The sequence below is a fragment of the Pectinophora gossypiella genome, chromosome 6, assembly GCF_024362695.1.
Source record: "Pectinophora gossypiella chromosome 6, ilPecGoss1.1, whole genome shotgun sequence".
In the NCBI taxonomy this organism is placed as follows: domain Eukaryota; kingdom Metazoa; phylum Arthropoda; class Insecta; order Lepidoptera; family Gelechiidae; genus Pectinophora; species Pectinophora gossypiella.
The window spans coordinates 12,495,110-12,522,399 of record NC_065409.1 but is presented as its reverse complement, the minus strand read 5'-3'; the positions used below and the strand labels follow the sequence as shown (position 1 = coordinate 12,522,399).

The 27,290-nt window shown below is 37.0% G+C and overlaps 2 protein-coding genes across 2 annotated transcripts in view; both read right to left on the bottom strand.

Annotated features, from left to right (window-relative positions):
- LOC126367792 (leucine-rich repeat-containing protein let-4) overlaps nucleotides 1-27,290 on the bottom strand; it is a 181,228-nt gene that overhangs the window by 135,344 nt on the left and 18,594 nt on the right. The gene's annotated exons all lie outside the window — the stretch shown is intronic.
- On the bottom strand, nucleotides 3,529-8,727 carry LOC126367655 (uncharacterized). The gene has a single exon (XM_050011283.1). The coding sequence runs from the start codon at nucleotides 8,725-8,727 to the stop codon at nucleotides 3,529-3,531; it is 5,199 nt and encodes a 1,732-aa protein (XP_049867240.1).

The following is a 27,290-nucleotide window of genomic DNA, read 5'->3' as shown; positions in this document are numbered from 1 at the left end:
CAAATTCAATTTAATAAAAAGTAACTGATTTGACTAGTTGGAAACTACCCTACTGGTGCTAATTCCTGTAAATACCATCTAATTTTATTTTAAGTTATACTCGCTCCTTGTTCGAGAGGTTTTTAACAGTGTAGTCTACGTCTTATGCTCCAGCATCGTCACAATTTTCAAAGCTCATATCCAAAGCTAAAAAAAAAGTTAGTTTCCCGCTTCCTGAACGCAGCTGTCAACTAATGTCATTACGGTTTTTGTGCACCGGCGCGTCACTTCGCCTCCGTAAATAAACTAATTGAAAACCAATATTTAATACAAAAACATGATTGATATAGTGCGAAAAATCTGTTACTTACATAATCAAGTGCTTTTTTCTCTAAAAAAGCTAGAAACAGTACCAAAGAAAAAATGTGGATGACGACGAGCGTAAGTTCTTTTTGATAAAACAAAATGTGGATTAAACTGGTAAGTAAGTCTTAACATTATCCATCTACTAAAACAAGAGAAGATATAATTATGATCAATTCAATTTAATTCCTTTTATTGTCGAAAACAAATTACTTTTTTTGAGGTTATAATTTATAATCCTAACATTCGAAGAAGTAACTTAAGTTGGTACTTATTACTAATAAAAGTAACTAGTTTTATTAACATAAATAATAATATTAAAATTGTATCGTGTTATAACAGTGATTTAAAAGTTATACTTTATTCCGATGTTGATGTTGTTTAAATTCGCCTTATATAAGGCAGGCAAAGATCTGAGGACTATACAGTCTTGACTTTAGTAATTTAATATTCGAAAATCACGATCAAAATAGGCCTAAGCCTTGTCTTCAGTCCCTGATTGCCGCGTTTTTATTTTCATCTGTCAAAAAAAAAAAAAATTTTTTGTTTCTTTTTGTAATTCGTATTCTTGGCTTATGTTGCGGTTGATAACTTACTATCAGCGAATGAAATGAGCAGTTTTATTATAAAACAAAGAGAACCAGTGAAATATAACCGCAGAATGGCATAGAAAAGTAAATAATTAACTCGGAAATAATTTGACAAGTTCAGATAATTAGATGACAGAAGCACTTCATGTTTACCCTGTTCATCAAGAAGTACCCATGACACAGTAGTGCTCGATATCACAGAGGTCATCTACATCATTGGTAGACAAGATACATAACTTATTCAAGATAACACTTAAAACATTTAGAGAATTATAATTGGTTTACTACAGGATAACCATACTTAAAAATGATATTATATATATTATAACAGTACATAATCCCTTCTCACAGTCTCTGTTAAGTGGTGTTAATAATGTTATCTTCTCCGAATGATACTTACAATATAAGATGATGATAATATACCCTAACAATAAAAACAGAAAGAGTGTTAAGAGAGTACAGGCAAAAGATAGCCTTATTATAGTAAGCAATTTCTTAAAAATTACTCTAATCTTATTATAATTCAAGCTTCCAACGTATGGGTGATGATTATTGGTACCAACCTAACCAACAAGAGAACACCACTTGGAGAGTCAGCTAGTTAAGCACTAGTAGTGAACTGTCTGACTAGAGAATAGACAGACTATTTGTTTCCTTTTAGAGCTATCACAATAGAGGATAGACAATGGACTTGATGTATCAACCCTATTAACATAAAAATCAACCACTAAGACTGTTGCAAAGCGCAAATATACCTATGCCTTATTTTAATACCTAGAGCTATCATTTAGCGGATGGACAGTGGACTTGATGGTACCAACTTTGCTAAGCGCTAATATACCTATTTTACATTTCCATACCTAGAGCTATCACTTAGAGGATAGACAATGGACTTAAAGGCACAATACACATAAGAGCTACCACTAGGAAGGTCGCCACTGACAAGCGTTAACATACCTATTTGTCATTTCCATACCTAGAGCTATCACTTAGAGGATAGACAATATACTTGAAGGTATCAATGTAATGAACATAAGAGTTACCACTAGGAAGGTCGCCACTGACAAGCGCTAACATACCTATTTCTCATTTCCATACTTAGAGCTATCACTTAGAGGATAGACAATGGACTTGATGGTATCAACCTAATTAACAAAAGATCTAGCACCAGGAAGGTCGCCATTGCCAAGCGCTAATATACCTATTTATCATTTCCATGCCTAGAGCTATCACTTAGAGGATAGACAATGGACTTGAAGGTATCAACACAATGAATGTAAGAGCTACCACTAAGAAAGTCGCCATTGACAAGCGCTAACATACCTATTTCTCATTTCCATACTTAGAGCTATCACTTAGAGGATAGACAATGGACTTGATGGTATGAACCCTATTAATATAAGAGCTACCACGATTATGGTCGGCATTGGCAAGCGCTATATACCTATTTCTCATTTCCATACTTAGAGCTATCACTTAGAGGATAGACAATGGACTTTATGGTATGAACCCTATTAATATAAGAGCTACCACGATTATGGTCGGCATTAGCAAGCGCTATATACCTATTTCACATTTCCATACTTAGAGCTATCACTTAGAGGATAGACAATGGACTTTATGGTATGAACCCTATTAATATAAGAGCTACCACGATTATGGTCGGTATTAGCAAGCGCTATATACCTATTTCTCATTTCCATACCTAGAGCTATCACTTAGAGGATAGACAATGGACTTGATGGTATCAACTCAAATAACATAAAGCTACCACTACAAGTATCGCTTTTTGCTAAACGCTAGTAGATAGCAAGAACATAGACCAACTATTTTTATACTTTTATTTCCATGTGTGGTTTGTCACTTGAGGAATCGAAGATAAACCATTGAATTGTCGGGGCTTACCTACCCATGTTGAAACTCAAGATTAGACTAATGCTGAGAAACAATAGACTATTATGTCAAATTGATTATTATAAAATAATGAGAGTACAAATTCTGAAGAAATAACCGACAATTCAAAACCTAAAAGCCTCTGTTCTATTAATCAACCTCATCATCACAGGCCTTTACATCTTTATCAGATGATTCAACTGTGCTAGAAATCAAAGTATTAATAGTATGTAATGTCAGTGTTTGAGTGTTTAAGGTTCACAACGTTTGTTGGTTTTGAGGAAAAAAATAATAAGACACCTTGTTAGATTGAGGTTTGCATTGCGACTGGTTCTATTCAATTTGTAACAGTAGTTTTATACACAACATACCGCCCACCGTAAAGGGCATAGATCCTTTACAAATAACCAAATTTTACATATTACAAATAACATCTAAATATTAACTTATATCAGGTAGTTAACATGTTCAAAGAATTTATACGATATGAATACAATAGAATGAACGCGACCGGAGCAAAAAATAATGCAAGTTATGCGTAAACAACTAATAAACAACATATTAGGAAGGTGATACACTGAGCAAAATATTTTAAATTTAAAACTTCATGCAAAATTATTTAATCTAAGTATTTGATATTACTAACAATATTATATATTTTGTACATAATATTATATACTTTAGCTTTATATATTTAAATTATTTATGATTTGTCTATGGGAAGCGCACATATTTTTGATACCGATCTTTTAATTACATTTCCATTACTTTTTATACTATATACTCTAGTGACATTATCCTTCCCGGGATGCTTCTCAACTATACGGCCAAGCGACCATTTTCCAGGGGGAAGTTGATCATTTTTCAGAAGAACGATGTCACCAAGATCGAATTCCTTTTGATGTTTCATCCATTTAGGACGTTCTTGAAGTCTCGTGAGATATTCAGATTGCCATCTATGCCAAAAATCTCTTACAAGTCTTTGTGTAAGTTGCCAGCGTGATAGTCTGCCGACGTTAACATCTCGCAAGTCAGGACTGGGTATATTCACCGGAGCTTCACCGATCAAGAAGTGTCCAGGTGTAAGCGGTTCTATGACGTCGGTGTCGGTGGTGTCTATACATGTCAATGGACGAGAATTGAGACAAGCCTCGATTTGACAAAGTGTTGTTGTCATTTCTTCAAAGGTGAGATTTGCTACTAAAACTCTCTTCAAGTGGAATTTAACGGATTTGACTCCAGCTTCCCACAGACCTCCAAAATTGGGGCTATATGGTGGTATAAAGTGCCACTGGGTTCCATCTGACGCCAACTTCTCAACAAGGTCATCTGGGAGTTCAAGTTTAGCGTCGTTCCATGCATTGAGTAATTCCTTTTCAGCTCCAATAAAGTTCCGTCCTTGGTCACTCCAAATATGAGTACATCTGCCTCGTCGAGCTACAAACCGATGAAATGCTCCAATAAATGCTTCTGAGGTAAGATCGCCTACCAGCTCCAAATGGATGGCTTTTGTAGCCATACAGATAAAGATGGCGATATAGGCCTTCAATGACTTTGCTCCTCTTCCCTTTGACATAAGAATCGATAAAGGACCGGCAAAGTCAACTCCACTATGAAGGAATGGTCTTGCTTGAGTAGTGCGAACACTTGGAAGATCTCCCATAATCTGAACTCTGTTTAAGGCTTTCATTCTCGCGCATACGATACATTTGTGAATATACGCCTTCACAGAATTCTTCGCGTGTATTATCCAGTATTTGGATCTAAGATAGCAGAGCATGAGTTGTATCCCACCGTGAAGTGTCCTTTTATGTGCGTCTGCCAGTATCAATTGTGTTAGTTGATCTTTATTGCCAAGAACTATAGGATGCTTCGCACTTTCGTCCAAATCTGAGTTTCTTAACCTGCCGCCCACCCTGATAATATTGTGGCTATCAAGATAGGGATTCAGCGATCTTAATTTGCTACTTCTCTTCACTGGTCTATTTGTTTTTAATCTCTCTAGTTCTTCCTTATATTCCTTTCCTTGAGATATTCTTATGCATGAAATCATAGCATCTTCGAATTCTTCTGTCGTAATTTTTTGATCTATCTTTTCGGGATTCCTTTTGCTATTTAGAAATTTTTTGCAGTATACAATAACCTTTAGCAATTCTTGTAATGTGTCATAATTTAATTCTTCCCTCTCAGGATTCTCTATTTTTAAGTTCGCTTGTAAATCTTTCTTGCTTTCTATGTTAGTTGGTGTGATGTTTGGTCGTCTAAATTGTATGTCCTTATTTTGTAACCATTCTGGTCCACTCCACCATAATTTATTCTTGATAAGTAATTGTAAGGTTGTACCTCTTGATCCCAAATCCGCTGGATTCTCATCTGACGTAACATGGAACCACTGTTCCTTATCAGTGTTATCTAAAATCTCTACAACTCGGTTGCTGACATACGTTTTCCAACGATTAGGATCTCCGTTTATCCAAGACAAAACCACTGTGGAATCTGTCCATGCAAATATTTTGTCTTTGGAAATTCTCATGGCTTCCCTCACAAACGTTAAAAGCTGTGCAAGAAGTAATGCACCGAGAAGTTCAAGTCTTGGTATTGAGACAGGTCGTATTGGAGCCACTCGTGTTCTTGATGCTATAAGTCGTGACTTAATTCCATGACACATGGATTCAGCTCTTGAATATACTACGGCGCAATATCCCTTTTCGGATGCATCGCAAAAGCCATGGAGTGTTACACATGTTTCATCTTCTCTGGTGTTTAGCCATCTATCAATTTGAACCCTTTCAAGATGTTTAAAACTCTCTCTTAGTCTTAACCACTCTTCTTCAAGATCTTTACTTAACACGTCGTCCCAATAACAACCATGAAGCCATAATTTTTGAATAAACATTTTTGCAGGTATTATTGCAGGTCCAAGCCAACCCAATGGATCGAACAGGCGTTGGACATCGGCAAGTACACTCCTTTTTGATATGGTTTCAGGTAAGGTTGAAAGACTGGTCAAATAATGGAATGAATCAGTCGCCATGTTCCATGTAAGTCCGAGAGTTTTGGTAACACGTTCAGAATGTATGGCCTTGTTGGCATTAGCACATCTGAGTGAGGGATGGATTTCATTCATGAACTCGGTACTATTTGATGCCCACTTTTGAAGAGTAAAACCACCCTTTTGTAGGACACGAGTAAGTTCTTTACTAACTTCTTTAGCTTCTTCCAATGTATCACACCCGCTCATGCAGTCATCAACGAAAAAATCTTCTTTTATGACTCGAGCTATTCTTGAGTATCCCTTTTCATTGCCCTCGTCTTCAGCAAGTTGCATCAAGGTTTTAACTGCGAGGTAAGGCGCAGAAGACGTACCAAAGGTCACTCGTAATAGACGATACTCCTTGGCTTCCTCTCTGTTGTCGTTTTTCCATAACAGTCTTTGGTAATCTACATCTTCTTTGGTGACAAGAATCTGTCTATACATTTTTTGTATGTCTGCAACAAAGCAGATTGGTTTCATGCGCCACCTCATCAGAATACTCCTTAAATCTTCTTGCAGCTGTGGACCCACTAATTGTTCTTCATTGAATGATTTATTATTTGAGCCTTTACAAGATCCATCAAAGACTACTCTCAATTTCGTCGTTTCTTTATCCTCTCTTAGGACTGCGTGGTGCGGTAGATATATTGCTGGGTTATTTTTCTTTTCTTCTGGAACTTCTTCCATATGATTTAGCTCTATGTACTCTTCTATTACCTTCTTGTATTCTTGCTTTAGTTTTGGATTCTTCTCAAATTTTCTTTCCAGATGATTTAATCTCTTCAATGCAATATTTCTTGTTTCACCTACTTCTTTTACTGTATCGTTTGTCTTTAAAGGTATTTTAACAACATAACGTCCATCTGAAGTCCTGGATTGTGTAGTATCATATATCTCTTCACACAGTTTCTCTTCGGCTGTAAATTTTCTTTTATTTGTGTGTTCTACATCCCACATATTTTTAAGTATGTCATGTATGTCGAGATCCAGGTGATGGTGCATTACAACAGTTTCTTCTTCTGAGTGTGCATCACTTATATTCCCGAACAAAATCCATCCCAAGCTGGTTTCTTGCGCACATGGAGTTCCTGGGGGCCCTTTGATCAGGTTGTTCTTCAAAATCTCAGTGTAAACATCTATTCCTAGCAGCATATCTATTTTACCTGGTGTGAAGTACTCTGGATCAGCCAGGTTGAGTCCGTCTAGGTGTGACCATTTCATAGGTGTGATTTTCTTGCATGGCAAGTGTGAAGTCAGCTGTGTTGATAAAACATATGCTCGTATTGGAAGCATGAATGACTTCTCGTAACTAGATAATACTTCCAACTGTACCACATGACTGACTTTTGTCTTCGTTGAACCAACTCCAGTAACTGTACCTCGAATTGGTGATTTTTTGAGTTTCAACATTTGAGCCGCTCTCTCACTAACAAAGGTAGCCTGTGACCCCTGATCGACCAAAGCTCTCAGTATTGTACTTTGTCCTGAGCTGTTTCTTACAGGTACAATAGCTGTGGCTAATAATGCTCTGTGATGCTTAGCATTAGAAAAATGTGTAGCAACTGATACTCCTACAATATCAGTATCATCTTCTTGGTCGTCAGCAATGTTTGCATGTAGAGATGTTTGTTCTGCATTCACTGAGTCTTCCTTCTTCTTAAATGAATGCAAAAGCGAATGATGGCGCTTATTGCAAATCTTACAAGTTGTCCCTTGCCTACAGTTGAAAACTGAGTGTCCTATAGCAAGACAGTTGTAACAAAGGTGATTTTCCTTCGCATATTCGGATCTCCTCTCTGCACTCCATTTTCCGAACTCTTTGCAGTGGCAGAGGTAGTGTTGTTCGTTGCAGATCCTGCATGTAGGCGTTGAAGCAGTCGTCGCAGCTGAAGCAGTAATAGTTTGCACTTTGGGTTTTTCCCTCGGTGTGGAAATAGCAGTTGTTAATTCAAGTGTACAAATTCGGCTTTCCAAGAATTGAAAAAATTGACTCTGAGTAGGTAAAGTCGCGGCGTTTCTTTCACTCACATAGTTCTCCCATTCTTTATGTGAATCTTGATCCAATTTCTGAACTAGCAGAAATATAATTACCGGGTCCCAAGATTCGATGACAATATTCAATGACTTTAGACTATTGAGACATTCTTTAGTGTTATCAATTAGTGCCTTGAGTTGCACAGAAGATTGTGTGGTCATCTTCTTCAATAAAAATAGTCTCTTCAAGATAGCATTGACAATAAGCCGTTTTTGACTGTATCTAGACTTCAGACTTTCCCATGCCGGTTTGTAATTTCTTTCCGTTACTTGAAAATGCTTGATTGTGTTCTTCGCTTCGCCGATTACGCACGATTTTAAATAATGTAGCTTCTGCACATCGCTGAGACACTTGTTATTGTGTATTAATGAAGTAAATGTATCTTCAAATGATTGCCATTCTTCATAGGCTCCTGAATAATTCGGTAAATTGATCCTGGGCAACTTGACTTCTACGATTTTCTCCGTCTGTGAAGTACCTTTAAGTGGTGAAGACGATGATGTTGACATTAAGGGCTTTGGTGCCATTGAAATATGAAGCAAATCCGATATATCGGCCTTTAGGTTAAGATAAATTTCTTCACACTGACTATATCTATCTTCTACAAAATAAGGCATCGTGGATCGCTCTTGCTTGGTTGTCATTTTGAATAGCTCTTGATGTCCAGTATGGAAGTTATGCCAATATTCGTCAACACATTTCAGTCTTGCTTCTAAATATCCACGTGTTAAACGAGTTTTAGGGCACTTCTTGAAGTTTGTTTGCGCCTTGGTAATCAAGTCTAGTAGTGATTCCAATTGATCAATAACTGTTTCTGCAGTTGTTGTTGACATCGTTAAAAATATTTGATTCACCCGGTGTGTCTCCTTCCTTATGTCTCATCGGCGATAAGACTTGGTACCTATGCGGCCGGGCGCTTCTAATCACCGTCTGGTTGCTGATTGATCCGGCTCGATTATGACCACTATGTTTGAGTGTTTAAGGTTCACAACGTTTGTTGGTTTTGAGGAAAAAAATAATAAGACACCTTGTTAGATTGAGGTTTGCATTGCGACTGGTTCTATTCAATTTGTAACAGTAGTTTTATACACAACAGTCAGAGATTACTTTCAAAAGAGATAACTGTACACAAGACATGGTTAGAGAATACTGCTATTAAATTCTTTCAACCAACATCATAAAATTCAAATAGCACATAAATAATAATGAATAACATTGCCCGAAGAGTGAGTAAACGAGATAGCAACAGGATCTGTGGAACAGAGACAACAGTATCAGCAGGCAGCCCCACAGCCAACAGCATGAACAGAAAGCCCACAAGGAACAGTATCAGCAGGCCGCCCCACAGCCAGCAATAAAAGCAGTGATGCAACCAGTCATGATCAGCAGTGCCATAACCAGCAGTACCAGCAGCCCTACAGCCAGCAGTAGTAGCAGAGCTACAACCAGATGTATTAGCAGTCTCACAGCCATTAGTATCAACAGTGGCCCAGGCAGCAAGGCCGTTTAAGAATAGTACCTCATGAGGAGGAAGAATTCCCTATAAAGTTATAATGGGAAAATTTGCACAAGCAAATATACCTACCTTTATGATATTTACTTTTTCAAAATTCTGGTAAAATTCATTCCGAATGTCTATCACTAAAGTTTTAGCATTATCATTAAGACATGGAATTCAAATCCTGTCTTTGTTAATCAGGAATAACAATACTAATCTCAGTATAAATTGAGGTACCTACCTGATAATATTATAACTTCAATGAAAATTTCCTTCAAGTATTACATTCGAAATTGTAAAATATTGATACCTAGTTCGGTTAGATAGAATAGTTGCCCTTTTTATTATTAACTCATAGGTCAAAAGGAAGGAAAAATAGTTCATTATTAACATATAACTTACATCACCATTAGCGTTTTCTCTAAATTATGTTGTTGTAGATTTATTATGTTGTTGCTGATCAGCCCAAAACACAGTTTACAATTAATATAAAAATTACAACAATAATGTCCCTCCACTTAATCAATCGGAACCAAACTGCAGTGGAGAAGTAACAATAATATTTTCATGATAAATATATGTTTATCCTATTTTTCCAGTAAATAATAGGACGTTACTATTACTGTCCTAAAAACAAATTCAATAATTATTACACTAAAGAGATAGCTGCGTAAACAATGTTACGTGTGTTAATGTGTTGTGTGTACGTTGTTCTATCATCTGATTGGTGGGTGAAAGGTTGCATAGAGGAATAGGAAAAAAAATCCACAACAAGTTATATTTATTATTACCACATAAAAAATTATACTAAATATTATTACCAAGCCCATTTGGTCGATATTAGGTAATACACAATAACGTGGGCTCAGGTAATCTATTTTAATAAAAACAAAATCTTAATTATTCCGAAGATAATTATCACACAAGTACATAATGTAAATGCACTTCCCCTCTTTATACTTTCAGCCTCATTTAACAATATCTTATAATAAAGAGGAAAGTTTAGTTCAGTGGTTCTGAATATTTTAATGAAAAAGGTCATTTGAATAAATGTATCGAAATTCTTCCTTGCATTCTTTCTTCTTAATTCTTGCTTGAAATTTTTACTTCTTATATTTGTTTTTTCTCTAATCAATTTGACATGTTGTCTTAGGATTCATTTAACTACTCAATGTCGACAACAATTGCCAACTTAGCACAGGATGTTACAATCAATCTTGTGTCTGGGTGCCCTCGTCATTACCCGTTCTTCTTTATGTATTTCTTCTTCTTTTATGTATGTAAACAAATAATGTGTAACTTTGATAATTATTGTAGCCCTTGGTGTGCCAATGAAAAATGAGTGTTATACTATATGATGAAGTCTCACAGTCCTTTCGACTATAACTATCGTTGTTGTTCAAGAGCTTCGGAAATGTGCTCTATGGTGAGGTCTCTGTGAGGCTCTTATAGCCAATCTTGATGTTGAGCTCCATCAGAAATTTGTTCTTGTGTAGTTCTTTTGTTGTGAAATTGATAGTAATGTGAAATAGGTATTTAATGTACTTGCTCAACTTCAACTTTATTATTTAGAACTATGTATCTATTCTAGTACAGTATAGTATAACCATATATAACATACATAATATCGATTCCATTCTTGAGAACTGGTGAAACTTGTTTAGCGAACAGTTATTATTCTTATTGTTTTTACATGATAATATCAAAACGTTTGGTGGAACGCCGCGCTGAGTTTATCAGGAGACGGCTGTGCCTCTGACTGCCTTTATTGGGATTAAAGTCATAGGCAGCTTAATTAGCTTTTGTGATAACAATGTATGTACTTTATTCATTAATGAATAATCATATTATTGGTACTCGTTTCAATTTAAATGTTTCATTCCCAACTAAACTTTGAACATCTACACTGTTAAAAACCTCTCGAACAAGGAGCGAGTATAATTATGAGATTAAACGAACTTACCTGTAAGTGAAGTTCTATCTCAATTATACGAAGCTCCTTGTTCGAGAGGACTCCCTCCCTTCAATTTTAATATCCCGCAATAAAGCTTCCACAGGTGATGGAGTTGTCCATGAAACATGCTTTAAACATAATGACATTAGTTGACAGCTGCGTTCAGGAAGCGGGAAACTAACTTTTTTTTTAGCTTTGGATATGAGCTTTGAAAATTGTGACGATGCTGGAGCATAAGACGTAGACTACACTGTTAAAAACCTCTCGAACAAGGAGCTTCGTATAATTGAGATAGAACTTCACTTACAGGTAAGTTCGTTTAATCTCATAATTATATCTGTCATTTTCTTATCCGCCGAAAAGGAAAGGGACGGGTAATCGACAAGCATAAAATTTATGGAACACACGTCAATTTTAAGCACAAATCTAAAACAACCGTCTAAAAATTTTACATCAGTCAATAACCCGACACAGTTAGTAGACAGCATGTCAAACGGATTGCATACCAGTGACGTACCTTTTTGATTCGCTCGGGTTAATCATTCATTTACTCATTCTTCCTAAAATTAAGAGCTGTGAATCATCCGTCCCTTTCCTTTTCGACGGATATGAAACTGACGGATATAACTTAAAATAAAATTAGGCGGTGTCTGCAGGAATCGGGGCCATTGTCAAACTAAAATAAAATTAAGTTTCTCTGCAGCACTACTATAATCTTTGAGCCAAAAAAAATTTATTGATTTATTTAACAACCTTCGTGGTCTAGTGGTTAGAGCATTAGACACAAGATCTGGAGGTCCGGGTTCGTTTCACTTTGTGAGACTATCCTTTGTTTGGGACGGACTTTTCAGGCTTGATTTGACTGAAAAAATAAGATGATTCCGTGCTTCGGAGGGCACGTTAAGCCCGGCTATTAGCCGTAAAAACACCTCCACTAACTCGCAGTGGAGCAGCGTGGTGGAGCATGCTCCATACCCCCTCCGGTTGATTGAGGGGAGACCTGTGCCCTGCAGTGGGACGTATATAGGCTGTTCATGTTTATGTTATTTATACGCCACGATAGTCGAAACAACAACGAATCGCGCTTTCCGCTGCCGCCAGGGTTTCGACGATGCTAGTTTTAACAAAACAACAAAAGGCAGAAAATCATTTCTCAAAACTTTTTCTTTTAAAACAATTTCCGTAATACTAATGGAAACTATATATAACAGCTAAATACCACTCAAATAATTAATCACGAAAGCTCTGAATCTCTAACACCTACACACTATATAGCAGGTAGTTTCCTTATAGGGTGTAGACATCCACTAAAAACGGATTCTACGAAACTCCACCCCTAAGGGGGTTAAACGGGGGTTGGAACTTTATAAAACGTGTAAATATAAAACTCCTCCTAACAAACCAGTAAATCAGTACATAACAACAACAAATTTACCTCCCCAGTTTAAACATATGAATAATAAATCATAAAAGTTCAGCCGGTCTGAAAGACTACATAAAAAAATCACCGATATATCGATAGAATAGGTGAATAATTTAGTTCTGGTTGCCTAATATCAAGTAAAGAAATCTAGATACTTTAATGGCAAACACAAAAGTCATTTTCGGTTAGGCTGGCAGCACCTTTACATACTTTGACTACCTTGACTTTTGACTTTGACCTTCGACGAGTTTTCAAATCAAAATCAAAAAATCAAAAATCATTTATTTCAGACATGATGGTCCATATTACATTAATAAATTACACACTTAAAAAAAAAACAAAAAATAATAAATAAATAAATAAAATTAAGTTAAATTAAAATCAAAATTAAAACCAAAATAAAAATTAAAATACAATAAAATTAAAATTACAAAATTACTAGTAGTTTTTGTTTGTCAGTAAATGCATCATACAACAATGGCGCATGTACTGACAGTCAAACCTACTCGCAAATTTCAGGTTGCTGACACTCTCTTCTTATCGTGCAGGTTGTGAAGTGGAATACCAACCTCATCAACCCTGGTGTCGGGGTTATTACTGAACCGCCAAAGGCCCCTAACATGATTCATGTAACGACTACATACTTACATCAGTAAGCAGTAACCGGGACCAACGGCTTAACGTGCCTTCCAAGGCACGGATCGTCTTACTTTCGGACAATCAGGTGTCCTAACCAAACTAGGGATCACAGAGTGATTTTTATGATATGTCCCCACCGGAATCCGAACCCAGGACCTCCGAATAGTGAGCCCAACGCTCAACCACTGGACCACGAAGGCCGTTACACAGATAAATTATACCGAAATACTTCCATTTCGACGTAAAAATAATAAATATAATAAGTACCATTCACAATCTTTTCAAGATTACATAACCAGTACCTATACGAATATATAACTGTAATTCCGTAAAAAGGAAGTGAGTTCGACATAAAGAAGGTACTTAGGTCTTTTCAAAAGAAAAAAAAACGTTTCCCGTACTTTGTGCCGTTTCCGCTGTCTCCACAGATACATAAAAAGATACAAGTTTGCGAATTCGTTTCATGATGTCAAGGTAAATCGTTATCATATATGAAGGTAACGCCCCAGAGTAAAACTTAAAGATGTGATTGCTTTTTACGACTCGATTGTAATATTTTGTATGAAATTTCGACTGTAGTAATAAAGTTACATAATCATCATCTCCCTAGCATTTTCGCTTACCTAACCTGAAGATTTGACAGGTCCTGTTTAATAAAGTATTCTTTCGTTTCTTCAAGGTCGTAAGGCCTAGATGCCGTTTAAAATCAAAATCCCATTGGTAAAATCTGAGCCCCAAAGTGTGTTTGTTAAAATAAGTGTGGTTTGATTACTTTCACCATTCGTAGACTGTAGTAAAAACGGTGAACGTCACTACCGCTTATGTAGTAAGACATATTTTAATCTTAATAGAATTAATGCAGAAAGATTGTACAAATTTGCGGAAATGTACTTCGCGCAATTTACTATAAATACTATTTTTATAAATTTGACTAACCCCGAAAACTTTATAAATTTGACAGATCCCTTTTAGCAACAAAATACCTAAGAATTAGGCGTTTTTAAGGACGTCGTTTCAGCTACGTACCATGTAAATTCAGTCTAACGCGCAGGCCGACTGCAACTAGTTTTTATAGAACTACCTGTCCAGGGTTGATGAGGTTGCTACTCCACCTCACAACACACACGATAGATGATGATGACCTGCCTTGAGGACATATAGATTCGCAGAGGGGAACGCCTGCGTATGTCTACTGCCTCCCGTGTTGCTTTTTGACTGAGGGGAATGATCGGCTCATTATTCTGAGTTAATATCAAGTGGAATTTTCCACTTAGTATAGTATTGAAAATAATTTTAAAATACCGAAAAAGAACCATGAATCATGGTCTAAATCACCCCCCTCAGTATTCTTTACGAAGTCACTAACGCCCTACATAATATGTGTTAAAAATATCCAGCAGTCATTGACCTATCAACAATGCCGCCGAAAATGGAATCAAGTGAATCTGTCACTCGCAGTCGACGTTGTTTTATCAAAGTTCCTAATAAAGGTATTCTTGAATAATAAAATGGGAAACAAAAGGCAAAGTTCATTTGTTAGAGGGTGCGGACCGTGAAAGGGTGGCAGGCGTGAGCCGTCTAGATAATTATGTCTGACATGGAGACGACCCTACCTGATAAAGGTATATACTATACAGAGTGCTAGTGATACCATAACGAAGAACAATTACTAAGTATGTCTACTTGATTTTGTACTAAAAACGATGGCAGATGTTTTTTTTTTGTAATCAATGATTATTTAAGTTTTTAAGGTTAAGAAGCGCGCGCGCGCGTTTGCGTTGTTCGATTTACATTGATGATTTTAAATAATTTGTCATACCTATATTTTTCTAATTTGGGTTCTATGCCGCTTAAAGCACAATATGAGACTGAAAATATTTAAAAAGACAATTTTAGTTTCATGAACATTCCGACAGGATATTGCACTTGATATTAACTCAGAATCATGGTCTGAATCATGCGCCAAAGTTTTGTTACGGTGTCACTAACACCCTGTACAACTTGTGTATAGGAAGATATTGGCCCCGATTCCTGCAGACACCGCCTAATTTTATTTTAAGTTATATCCGTCATTTTCATATCCGTAGAAAAGGAAAGGGACGGATGATTCACAGCTCTTAATTTTAGGAAGAATGAGAAAATGAATGAATAACCCGGGCGAATCAAAAGGTACGTCCCTGGTATGCAATCCGTTTGACGTGCTGTCTACTTAACTGTGTCGGGTTATTGACGGACGTAAAATTTTTAGTCGGTTGGTTTAGATTTGTGCTTAAAATTGACGTGTGTTCCATAAATTTTATGCTTGTCGATTACCCGTCCCTTTCCTTTTCGGCGGATAAGAAAATGACAGATATAACTTAAAATAAAATTAGATGGTATTTACAGGAATTAGCACCATTGTTAAGTTTGTACATATTTGAGAGGTACATATGAATTTTTATTTTGTTAAAGTTTGTTTGGCCCAACAAGTGAACAGGATTTCCTGTAAATAAATAAATATTATGTTATGTTATGTAAATAAATATTTAGGTTTATAATACAACGAAAGACAATATATTCTAAACTATATGATATTTACAAAACACACGCGAAGGGAAAAGAAAATAAGATTACTAACAAAATAAAAGTTAGCCAAAAGTAAAAAGTTAGGTTCATACACCTACAAGCCAAAGTTGCGCTTGCAAAGAGTTTTCAACTGTTGCTACCGTAAACATTACTCCGCTATTTTACTATTTGTATTAAAGAGAGACCGCAAAAAAATGTACGTTTTTACGTTTTGACTCGACTTATTGCAGATTTGCCGCAAATAGCATTAACTACTAGGCCGGACAGATGGGGAGCGCTGAGGGCTCTCACCTGGTAATGTTGTAAACCCTAATAGACCCTGTCGCCTTATGTAATATGGATTCCGACCAATATTCCATGAATCTACACGCACCTTTTACAACATAAATGTGAAATGGTTGTCGCTATGCCTTGCAGTGAGTTGTATATAATTTTTTTACGTCATTATGCTATTCATTATCTGTCACTACATTGTTGTGAAACTTATACCATCCAAAAGTGAGAAAATATACAAATATGAACGTATTGGTATTCGCGGGCCGTTTTCCACAACTCGACGTCTGAGCGCCTATTTTGCGTGATACCTGAAACGGCTGGATCACTCTCCAAGGAAATCTAACAGTGCTTTGACGTTGCTGACCACCTTAGGGAGGCACCCCCTCAGAACAAGGTGCTTGGCCCGGTATGGCGACTTCTCTACAAATTATATGAACATATTCCGAATCAAAATATTCGTATAATTATGTCCGCAATACCAAACAACTTACTTGACCATTTTTAACTAACACTGCGCGTTATTTACGACGAACGCTAAAAGTCAGCAATATTTTAAGTTACCATTTTACAAAGGCATATGAAATGTGTCTCTCGGGTCAGAACTCGGGCCTTTATCAATGCAATCTGATTATAGCGAAGCAAAGTTGCCCCTGACTGAATTGGATTTCTGCCGGCAAGATCATATTATTTTTTCCTATTTCGAGCCACTTGCGATCGGTTGTGCGACCATAAGCAGGTGTTTTAGAATGTACATATGTGGGCGTTTATAATCTTTTGATTACATGGCCCCTGTTTCTTTCCTCTATGTCAGTAGAATGTTCTTTCTCTTGAGTGTGCTGCTGGTGTTACCACCATGTGGGAGCTAAGCCGATATGACGGGAAAATCTGCTTCCGTCATAGTCGCGGGTAGAAAAAATCCCCAGTGCGTGCCTACTGTTTAAACATTGTTACTACTAAAATATCTGTTGTTATAAAAAGGGAGTAACCTTTGGATGTGGGGGAAGCAAGAGAAGTGTGTCAGGATCGAAGCAAATGGAATTCTATAGTCTCTGCTTACCCCGGTGGGAAATAGGCGTGAGTTTATGTATGTATGTATGAGTAACCTTTCTGCCAAGAAAGTGCTCTGCAATAAGGCTCACGTTGCCGACGTATACCAACATTAAATTTATGAAATAAATATTTTTTAAGGTAAAACCTACGAATAAAAAACCCTAAATAAATTTTTGTTCTTCGTTTGAACGTACAGCTCACGATCCAGAAGTCCCGAATTCATGAAAATCACTTTATAATCCCTAGTTTGGTTAGGACATCACAGGCTGATCACCTGATTGTCCGAAATTAATAAAAAACGAACAGTGATAAAAAAATTAAAACAGTTTTATATTTTTTTTTACAACTGATAAAAAATGAATTTATAACTCAAACTGGCAGGAGTTCATTAAAGAAAAAATAAATTGCGGACCTCCTTGCCGGTTCATTGTTGCGATACGGCAACAATTTACCCCAACACGGGTTTTTCGGTTCCCTCGTGACGTTGATGGGCGCACAATGCGTCAGATTCGCTTGTGTCATCGGCGTTGGATGATAAATCTTTTGTTGGGACCCTTAGAGATTTGCCTATAGGCCTCCGAAACTTTTTCGCCGGGATTTGCACAATGAAAGATTTTGTCGCGTGTCGATTATACCTGGACAAAAGATGGAACCCTGGTTGTGGATTAATTTATATAGACATTGACGTAAGAATTCGAATTAAGTCGGAATCAAAGTAGATGCCATTAATGCAATTAGTTATCTTACAGAATCAAATGTGAGGTGCGGTGCGACACGCGACTGTATAAGAGTAAAACGTGTTCTAATATGTATACATTTTGAAACCATGTCACATTATCTTTTTTGACAAACTAAACCGTAAGTCTCATTAAATGTCAAATATGATGGAGTGACAGGGTTCTAATGGGGTACATGATATTGCTTATGACTGTACCTCACTTCATTATTAAGGAATTTGGACCTTACGATTTTTAAAGAAAGATATCTTACATCAAACAACATAATGGCCCCGATTTCTGCAGACACCTCCTAATTTTATTTTAAGTTATACCTGTCATTTTCTTATCCAGATTGACAGCTCTTAATTTTAGGAAGAATGAGTAAATAATTGAATAACCAGGGCGAATCAAAAAGGTATCTCGCTGGTATGCAAACCGTTTGACGTGTGCTGTCAACTTAATGCTGTCGAGTTATTTGGCCAATGTAAAATTTTTAGACGGTTGTTTTAGATTTGCGCTTAAAATTTACATGTGTTCCATAAATTTTATGATTGTCGATTACCCGTCCCTTTCCTTTTCGGTTGAAAAGAAAATGACAGATATAACTTAAAATAAAATTAGATGGTATTTACAGGAATTAGCACCATTATCATAATATTTTCATACAGCATTCACGACAAAAGATCCTTTTATTTGGGACGCACACCACAATCGATGAAACCGCTATTTCTGTTATTACATTAATATTGTTTTTTTATTATATCTTTTGTTTTGATTGTCATAAGATAAATATAAGATAAATATACTTTATTAAGCACAACTGACACAAGATATAGAAATAAGGACAACAGATACGGAACGCACAACGGGCGGCCTTATTGCCCAAGTAGCAATATCTTCCAGGAAAACTGTGTTAAATATGAGTGTTCGTGGCGACCTAAAATTGGGTCGTGTTCAAGATAGTAAATAAAATCAGATCTAAAACTACCGAAAAATATTTTCTTTTTTTCTATTTAACTTATTTATGAATTTTAATCAAGAAAAACGCTATAATACGTTCGATATTTTGTCACGTTTTTCCATGACGTCACACTGTGCTATTTCGTACAAATTCCATAGTAATTTCGTGTTTTGACGTTTAGTAAAAAGTAACTGATTTTATTAGTTGGAAACTAGCCTATGTTTGTAGTGGGCACGTTAAGCTGTTGGTCTTAGTTACTACTTACTTATGTTCGAACATTACGTTACCCGTAATATTTTTCTCTATTTTTTCTTTCAATATACCTACATAATTTACGTCGTTTGTAACAAGTCATCAATGACTTCAAGTAAGATGTAGTAAGATGATCCGTGCTTCGGAAGGCACGTTAAGCCGTTGATTCCGGTTACTACTTACTGATTTAGGTATGTAGTCGTTACATGAGCTATGTCAGGGGCCTTTGGCGGCTCAGTAATAAGTAATAACCCTGACACCAGGCTTGATGAGGTTAGTATCTCACAACCCACACGATAAGAAGAAGAATGACCTCAATCACAACTTCTATCGTAACCTAACGAAACAACATTACACGCCCCTTTCAAGCTCACACACACTGATACACAGTCTCCTTGGACTTTTTTCATTACCATAATGAGCATCGTTAGGGTTTATTCCGACACAGAGCAACGCGAATCGCCGTCGGATAACGAAGCTAGCCCTTAATTCTATTGAGGGATATTACTCAGTACCTCGCTTTTTGCAGAGGAGACTGCGCGAATTTTCCTTTAGTAGATAATCGTAACAGCCTCCGTGGTCTAGTGGTTAGAAAGTTGGGCTCACGATCTGGAGGGCCGAGTGCGATTCCCGACGGGAACATTGTCGAAATCACTTTATGAGACTGTCCTTTGTTTCGTAAGGACATTTCAGGCTTGAATCACCTGCTTGTCTGAAAAAGTAGGTCAATTCCGTGCTTCGGAGGGCACGTTAAGCCGTTGGTCAAGGTTATTAGCCGTATAAACACCACCAACCCGCAGTGGAGCAGCGTGGTGGAGTATGCTCCATACCCCCTCCGGTTGATTGATGGGAGGCCTGTGCCCAATAGGACGTAAATAGGCTGTTTATGGTTTTATGGTGAGATAATCGTAATACTAGACCACGGTAAGGCGTTAATTAGGTCCGATATGAACTGAAAAGTAATAAAACAGATTATGTAATACAGCCACCATAGTGTAAAAGGTCCGGGTTCGATTTCCAATAGAAACATTGTCAAAGTCACTTAGACTGTCTTTTGTTTTATGACTAACCCGATTGTCCGAAAAAGTAAGATTATTCCGTGCTTCGGGAGGCAAGTTAAGTATCGGCTGTTAGTCGTAAAACACCTTCACCGACCCGCAGTGGAGCAGCGTGGTGGATTACGTTCCATACCCCATCCAGTTTTCTGAGGACGCCCGTGCCCCAGAGTATGAAAACATAGGCTGTTTATGTCCTGTAATTATTCATGCTTCACTAAACCGCGATGGACTACCCTTCAAACTTAGAGAGAATATTTAAGCCCAGCATTGATTACAACAAAAACAATAATAATAATTCTCCATAGTCCCCCATAGCCCCAGTACCCCGGTCCACTAACCCCCAATCCAATAGCCCGTTCTCTCTGTTACCATAATATGCAATAGTCCTACACGAAACGGGAGTTGTCTTTGGATGCACGCTCATAGTACATTTTTTTTATTTGGGATAACAACAGTCTTATCAATGTATAGTTTCATTTACAATATGTAAGACCAATTACAGCTATCCACATATTACATAGTAAAATATGAAGAAGATGCCAAAGGAAAAAAGGAAGAGACAGTGTGTGTGTGTTTATGTATGTCAATACCACACAACAGTCCGTATCACTTTATAATAAATTTAATATGATACTCAATAGAAAAGTAATTCAATTATGTACTTCAATTAAACATGGTACATTTAGGGATATTCGGCAGATGGTGTCACACCACATTTAGATTAAATTGTCTTCTACGTGTCGACTCCGTGTAGCCCCAGATATGGAAACGACATACAAATAATAATAATACAGATAGACAGAAGCCAACAACTAATTCACATGTGCTTGTTCATAAAATTTGGGGTTCCGTCGGGGATACCGAAGGGTTATAGAAAAAGTTACGCCACGTCAATATGGACAATATAAAAGTTTAGCAAGCCGACACTTACAGCCGAGTTACAGAACTGTCGCACGCTACATGTGGAACTCCCTTGGTAATAACCACTTCGTGCTTTGACTGACTTTCGTAATACCTATATAACTGAAATTGGTGGAAAACTACCAACATTGTGTGCCACTGACGGCACATGCCTGCCCTCAAGCGAAAAGGGAATGTTTTTTTAATGTTTAAAACAGTAAAAAGGACCTTCTCTTTTGTTTCATAAATAAAAAGAAAAGGTGCAGGTCGTGTCGTATCGGGAGGTGAGGCGGAGGCCATTTTGGCGGGAAGAAGAGAGGAATGGCGATTACTCCACCGACAAGAGCGCAGCTCTTAGGTAAATAGAGAGAGAGAGAGAAAGTAAAAAGGACACGTCGCGATGCATCGAAGCAATTTTATCTCAGGATGTCCACCACCACCTTATGATCATTTTGACGACGTTTTAAATTGTTTTTTTGTGATTGTTTTGTGAAAATTTTAAATGATGTTTTTGTCGTGTTTTTATGTGTCCTTCTATAATAAACTATTTCTATTCTATTCAATTCATGTAAAAAAAGTAATATTGATTTTTGACTTGTTGGTTTTCTTCTATCGTGTGGGTTGTGAGGTGGATTACCAACCCTGATGTCACGGTTATTATTGAGCCACCAATGGCTCCTGACATGTAATTATACAGGTGTCACACTAAACAGTATGTTTTGTACCGCCCGAAAGCGGTTTAATATTTTGTTAAAAATACCTAAGTTAGGTCTTCTTCTATCGTGTGGGTTGTGAGGTGAATTACCAAAGCCATCAACCCTGGTGTCAGGGTTATTATTGAGCCGCCAAAGGCCCCTGACATGGCTCCTGTAACGATTATTCACTTACATCGGTAAGTAATAACCGGAGCCACCGACTAAAGTGAGTGTGGTTTAAGTGAGGTTAAATAATGTTTTAACGTGATTTATACTGGAGCCTCGTATTTACTACTTGGCTGAACAAATGAGGAGAGCTGAAAGCTCTTTTCTGAACAGTTTAGATTTTTTATTGCCTGACTAAACTTTGAGTACTTATGTCCTTTTTTCAAGGGCCGACGGTACTTTATCCACAATCTCAGTACTTATGAAGTTCAGAGTTATAAAATAATTCAGTTATATGCTTGGAAAGAGACAGACTCAAGGATATGAACACGTGTTTGTACGTGTATCGATAATTACATAACATAACATAAACAGTCTATAAACGTCCCACTGAACGGGCACCTTGACAACCTAATCAAATGAGACACTTTTTACGAAACGTCAAAACGAAAGTTTTCTTTGAAGTTTGTATGGAAATACTGTCCTGTGACGTCATCAATAAAAGCGGTCAAATGTCGTACTCATTGCTACATAATTCATAAATAAAATTCGAAAATACGTTGAAATGTAAATGAATGTTGATGAATGTGGAGGAAACAAGAGAAGTGTGTGAGGATCGAAGCAAATGGAATTCTATAGTCTCTGCTTACTCCGGTGGGAAATAGGCGTGAGTTTATGTATTTATGTGTGTCGAAATGTAAAAAGAGCCTCTATTTTTAGATTAGCGTTTTATAATTTATCTTTGACCTGGTCAAATACCCTCTTGATAATTGTGGGAAAAAATAGAAAGGAGTAGTTAATTGAAACTTAAAAACTATGCAAGGCTATTTCATCAGGTCTCCACCACGGTAGCGATACCAACAAAATTTATGAAGTTGGATAGTCTCAATAGCCGAAGCCGAAGTTGGTAGCCGATCGTCGTGGAGATCCTTGGGGGAGGCCTATGCCCAGCAGTGGGCGTCATACGGCTGATGATGATAATGATAGTCTCAACTGGGGGCGCAACAATGTGTGCTCACAACATGGAAGCATTTTTAAATACGGCATTTGTTTTCAGTAAATCGATATTATGTGCTATAAATATCCCGTTCTAAAATAATATTTGGTACTGACCGCGCGATCCATGAGAGACAAAATTGTTAATAGAATTAAACTTCAACTGGGCAGTGTGCTTGGCGGTTAAAAAAGCCACATAGTAGCAATTCAACTAAAATAGCAACATTGCAATTTGAAATTGGCGCATATTATATATAAGTGCGCAATATCAACAAATGTTAAATTGCAATATTGCTTTTTTAATGAATTACTTCCATCCCGACCCGAGGTAGCCCAGTTGGTAGAACGCTTGCCTCTCACTTGGAAGGCGCAGGTTCGAATCCAGCACAGACTTAACCAATGATTGTCGGATTTGTTTTTCGAATTCATGTTTAGATCATAAATGATTATGACATGCTCCGTGGTGAAGGAAAACATCGTGAGAAAACCCACAGTCCCGAGGAATGCATTTTCGGAGGTATGTGACCTAACCTGTACAGGGCTGATTTTCGCTTCGCGGGTTGGAAGGTAAGACAGGCAGTCGCTACTGTAAAAACCGGACTTGTCAAAGCTTCAGGTTATGTAAGCGGACCCTGTGAAAAATGGGATAATGCTAGGGAGATGATGTGGTTCCATGTGGCCTTTTTAAACCCTCTTATCGTTTTAGTTGGTATTTTAGTAGGTAGCGGTATCCTCGAATTGCATGAAGAATGCTACACCAACAAGAACGTGGCTCTTAAGATCCCGGGATTGAGAAAAAAATATTCAGCAAAGGCAAAAGTACAAATAATACTGTTAACAGAGGTTTCTGTTGCAAGCACTTTCGACTGCTTTGAAAGTCCGAGCAAATCGTACCAATGAGTTTCCGAACTGAAGCGAGTAGTTTTATAAGTTTTACTGTTATTCTCGTTTGATCATGCATAAACTCTAAGAACTACTCGAAACATAAATTGGTGTACTTAGTTGGTCACCTCCCAGTGCAGTGGGATGGTGGTTGTCAGAGCCTGCATGGAGGCGGAGGAGACAGCGGCTCATGTTCTACTGGAGTGTGGAGGAGTCGCCAACTACAGGGCCAAGCACCTCGGCCTGACGGGGTGCCTCCCTGAGGTGGTCAGCAACGTCAAAGTACTGTTAGACTTCCTTGGGGAACTAGGCTGGCTAGAGTAATCCAGCCGTTTCAGGTATCACGCAAAATAGGCGCACAGACGTCGAGTTGCGGAAACCGGCCCGCGAATACCAATACCAAACTCTAAGAACATATAGAATTGCCGTGCAATATCCTGATATTGACGCTTTATCCTCTGCTTTATATATAACAGCACGATATATATCCCCAAAGGGGTAGGCAGAGGTAGTATACATACTATACACATACACACACATCACACACAATTCAATCATTATACTATAGACATCCGTTCCTCGCCGCTATGTTTAAGTCCCATGTAATAGAGAGCGAGCATATTGTATTTAACAGGCACAAACCAGGAACAAATAGTATCAATTACCTACGATACAAACATTAATTCAAACTCATAAATTCGAATACTATCTGCTGCGCCAGGAGCGTAACGTTTGTACACGTTACGATCGTGTATAAACGTTATGCTTGAGTACTCAAACAACATTGGTAAATGTTAGTTGTCGTCACGCTCCCGATATAATTTGTTCTGACAACATCCTGACCGTCCTGAGGCGAGGTTCGTGCCCACCCACGCTTATCACAACAACACAACATTCATTGTATAACATAACATTATTTATGTTATTTGTTGCATGTTGTTTGGTTATCTGTCTATACGCCATCAATCTTTAGTATTTTATTTAATTAAGTATTTTTCTTCGTCGTCATCATTCTCTAGCATTATCCCGTTTTTAACCTAACGTAACCTAAAAATTTGAGCCCAACTCTCTATGAAATCATCACTCCTTATCTTTATCCGTTTTCAACAGGCTCCGCTTACCTAACCTAAAAATTTGACAGGTCCGTTTTTTTACAAAAGCGACTGCCGGTTAGGTCACGTATCTCCGAAAATACATTTTTCGGGTATGTGGGTCTCTTTTGAGTTTATTTAATTAAAAGTACTTACAAAAATCGATTTAATAATTGTATGTTGTCAATTTTATAATGAAATCGAGTAATGATGTACGATCACGATGCCATCTACCTTCACTCTTGTTTACTCTGTGCTAGGAGTCAGACGTTGTGGCTTCTTTGTGAATATTAATTTAATACGATTATACGAACATATTCGTCCTTAATACTAAATAGTTGTTTTCTTTCGGCCCATATCCAATAGTCCTCCTCACGATGTTACGTGTTACTTATTTTTCTTCGTACTGATGAATTTTTAATAAACCACCCTTTTTCAATTTTGGGGAAGGTAGTTAGGTGTAGTCGTTTTCATTTAATGTCATCTACATAATTAGGAAACTAATTAGGTCAACAGTTTGCGTGAAGAACGCCAATTTACTGTACAACTAGTGTTATATATTGTTGAAGGTATATCGGATATAAACGAGAATAGGTACGTTGAAATAATGATAAATCGGATGCAATCTGTCGGGAATTTGGCAGAATGGATATTGGACATAGTGGATATCGTTTTCGATCTACAGTACTTTGTAAAATAATACTGAATAAAATATCTACTGAACAATATAAATAATTATATTTACACCAAAATGAAGTTGTATTTTAAATTTATTCCCTATTACTTACCTTTTTATTCTCACTCTGTGTTAAATAAACATAATTATATTAATAATAAATACAAATTAAGTAACTTATCCGCGAAAGAACGTCAAATTCAACGATAATTACAAAATGTTGCCTTCAATTTATTGAGGTTTATTTAAAGCTTTCACGAATTGTTACGAATTCAGAGCACAGCACAGCAACCGCGGCACAGTAATTATAAATGATAATAATTTCGTTCATTATAACGAACATTATAGCCTTGGGGTACGCAGAGGTGTATAGCACGTACTCCCACTCCTTGAAAGCTGTTTCAGTCCCATGTAATAGGAGGGCCCTATTGCTATTCACCGGAAACAAATATATAATTCTGTGACCCAAACTCCATTCAGTGGTTCAGAGCCCCAGCCAAGATTCGAACCCGTGACAGTACAATGTAAGACACTAGCTCTCCGAACAGGGTTATCACGGATTTCATTATAAACATGACCACAATATTATATTTATATTGTTAATATTCGTACTACGTTCACAAGACATAGACAACCAAAAGACATTTTTATATTATTATGTTGAACCATACGGTGACCATGATGAATCATTTCATGGACAATGGGTTGAATAGAATATAAATAGTTTACTTATTATAAAAGAACGCCACACAAAAAACAAGACAATAACATCATTTGATTTTTTTATAAAACAATTATAAAAAAGCTTAACGTATGTTCGTCGAAATGATCAGGGTTGATAATTTATCTTGGAACTTTGTTATACTTATATAAAATAAAGCGCTGCCAGAGCCACAGGCCTGAGTTTATATGTGTATGTGCTATCTAGGTACTTTTATTTTGTTTGGAACTTTCTAAGTAGTTTCAACCTGAATACAAGAGTTCAAGAGCAAAGTTCTCACCAATAAAACGACGATTGTTGTGGTTAGATATAATCAGAGATATCTGTACAATGTTCTTACAATAAACCCCCAGAGAAGATAGTTGACACGGTTCTCAGTTCGGTGATTCTATCTCATTTCACTGTTATACTGTGGTTGGCTAGTGATGTGACGCTAAGGTCTTGTTTATACAATGTATTTTATTAAATGTTCACTGTGGGACTTTCATAAAATCAAATAATATACTTTATTGCACAGAACTGAATTTATTCAACAAACCACCTCGGACTTTTCAGGATACGTTCTTCAAAAACAATATAGACATATTTTCCTTCATTTAACCTTCTAATTGGGTCTTGTACTAGGTTCCAGATAAATTATGAAATCTAAAACTAACGAAAAATATATTTTTTTTTCTATTTTACTTATTTATGAATTTTAATCAAGAAAAACGTAATAATAAGTGCGACATTTTATCACGTGTTTCCATAACGTCACAGTGTGCTTTTTCATACCATAGTAATGTCGTGTTTTGACGTTTAGTAATAAAGTAACTGATTTGACTAGTAGGAAATCACGTTAAAGCTCTGCAACGCCATCTATATTGTTTTTGGTG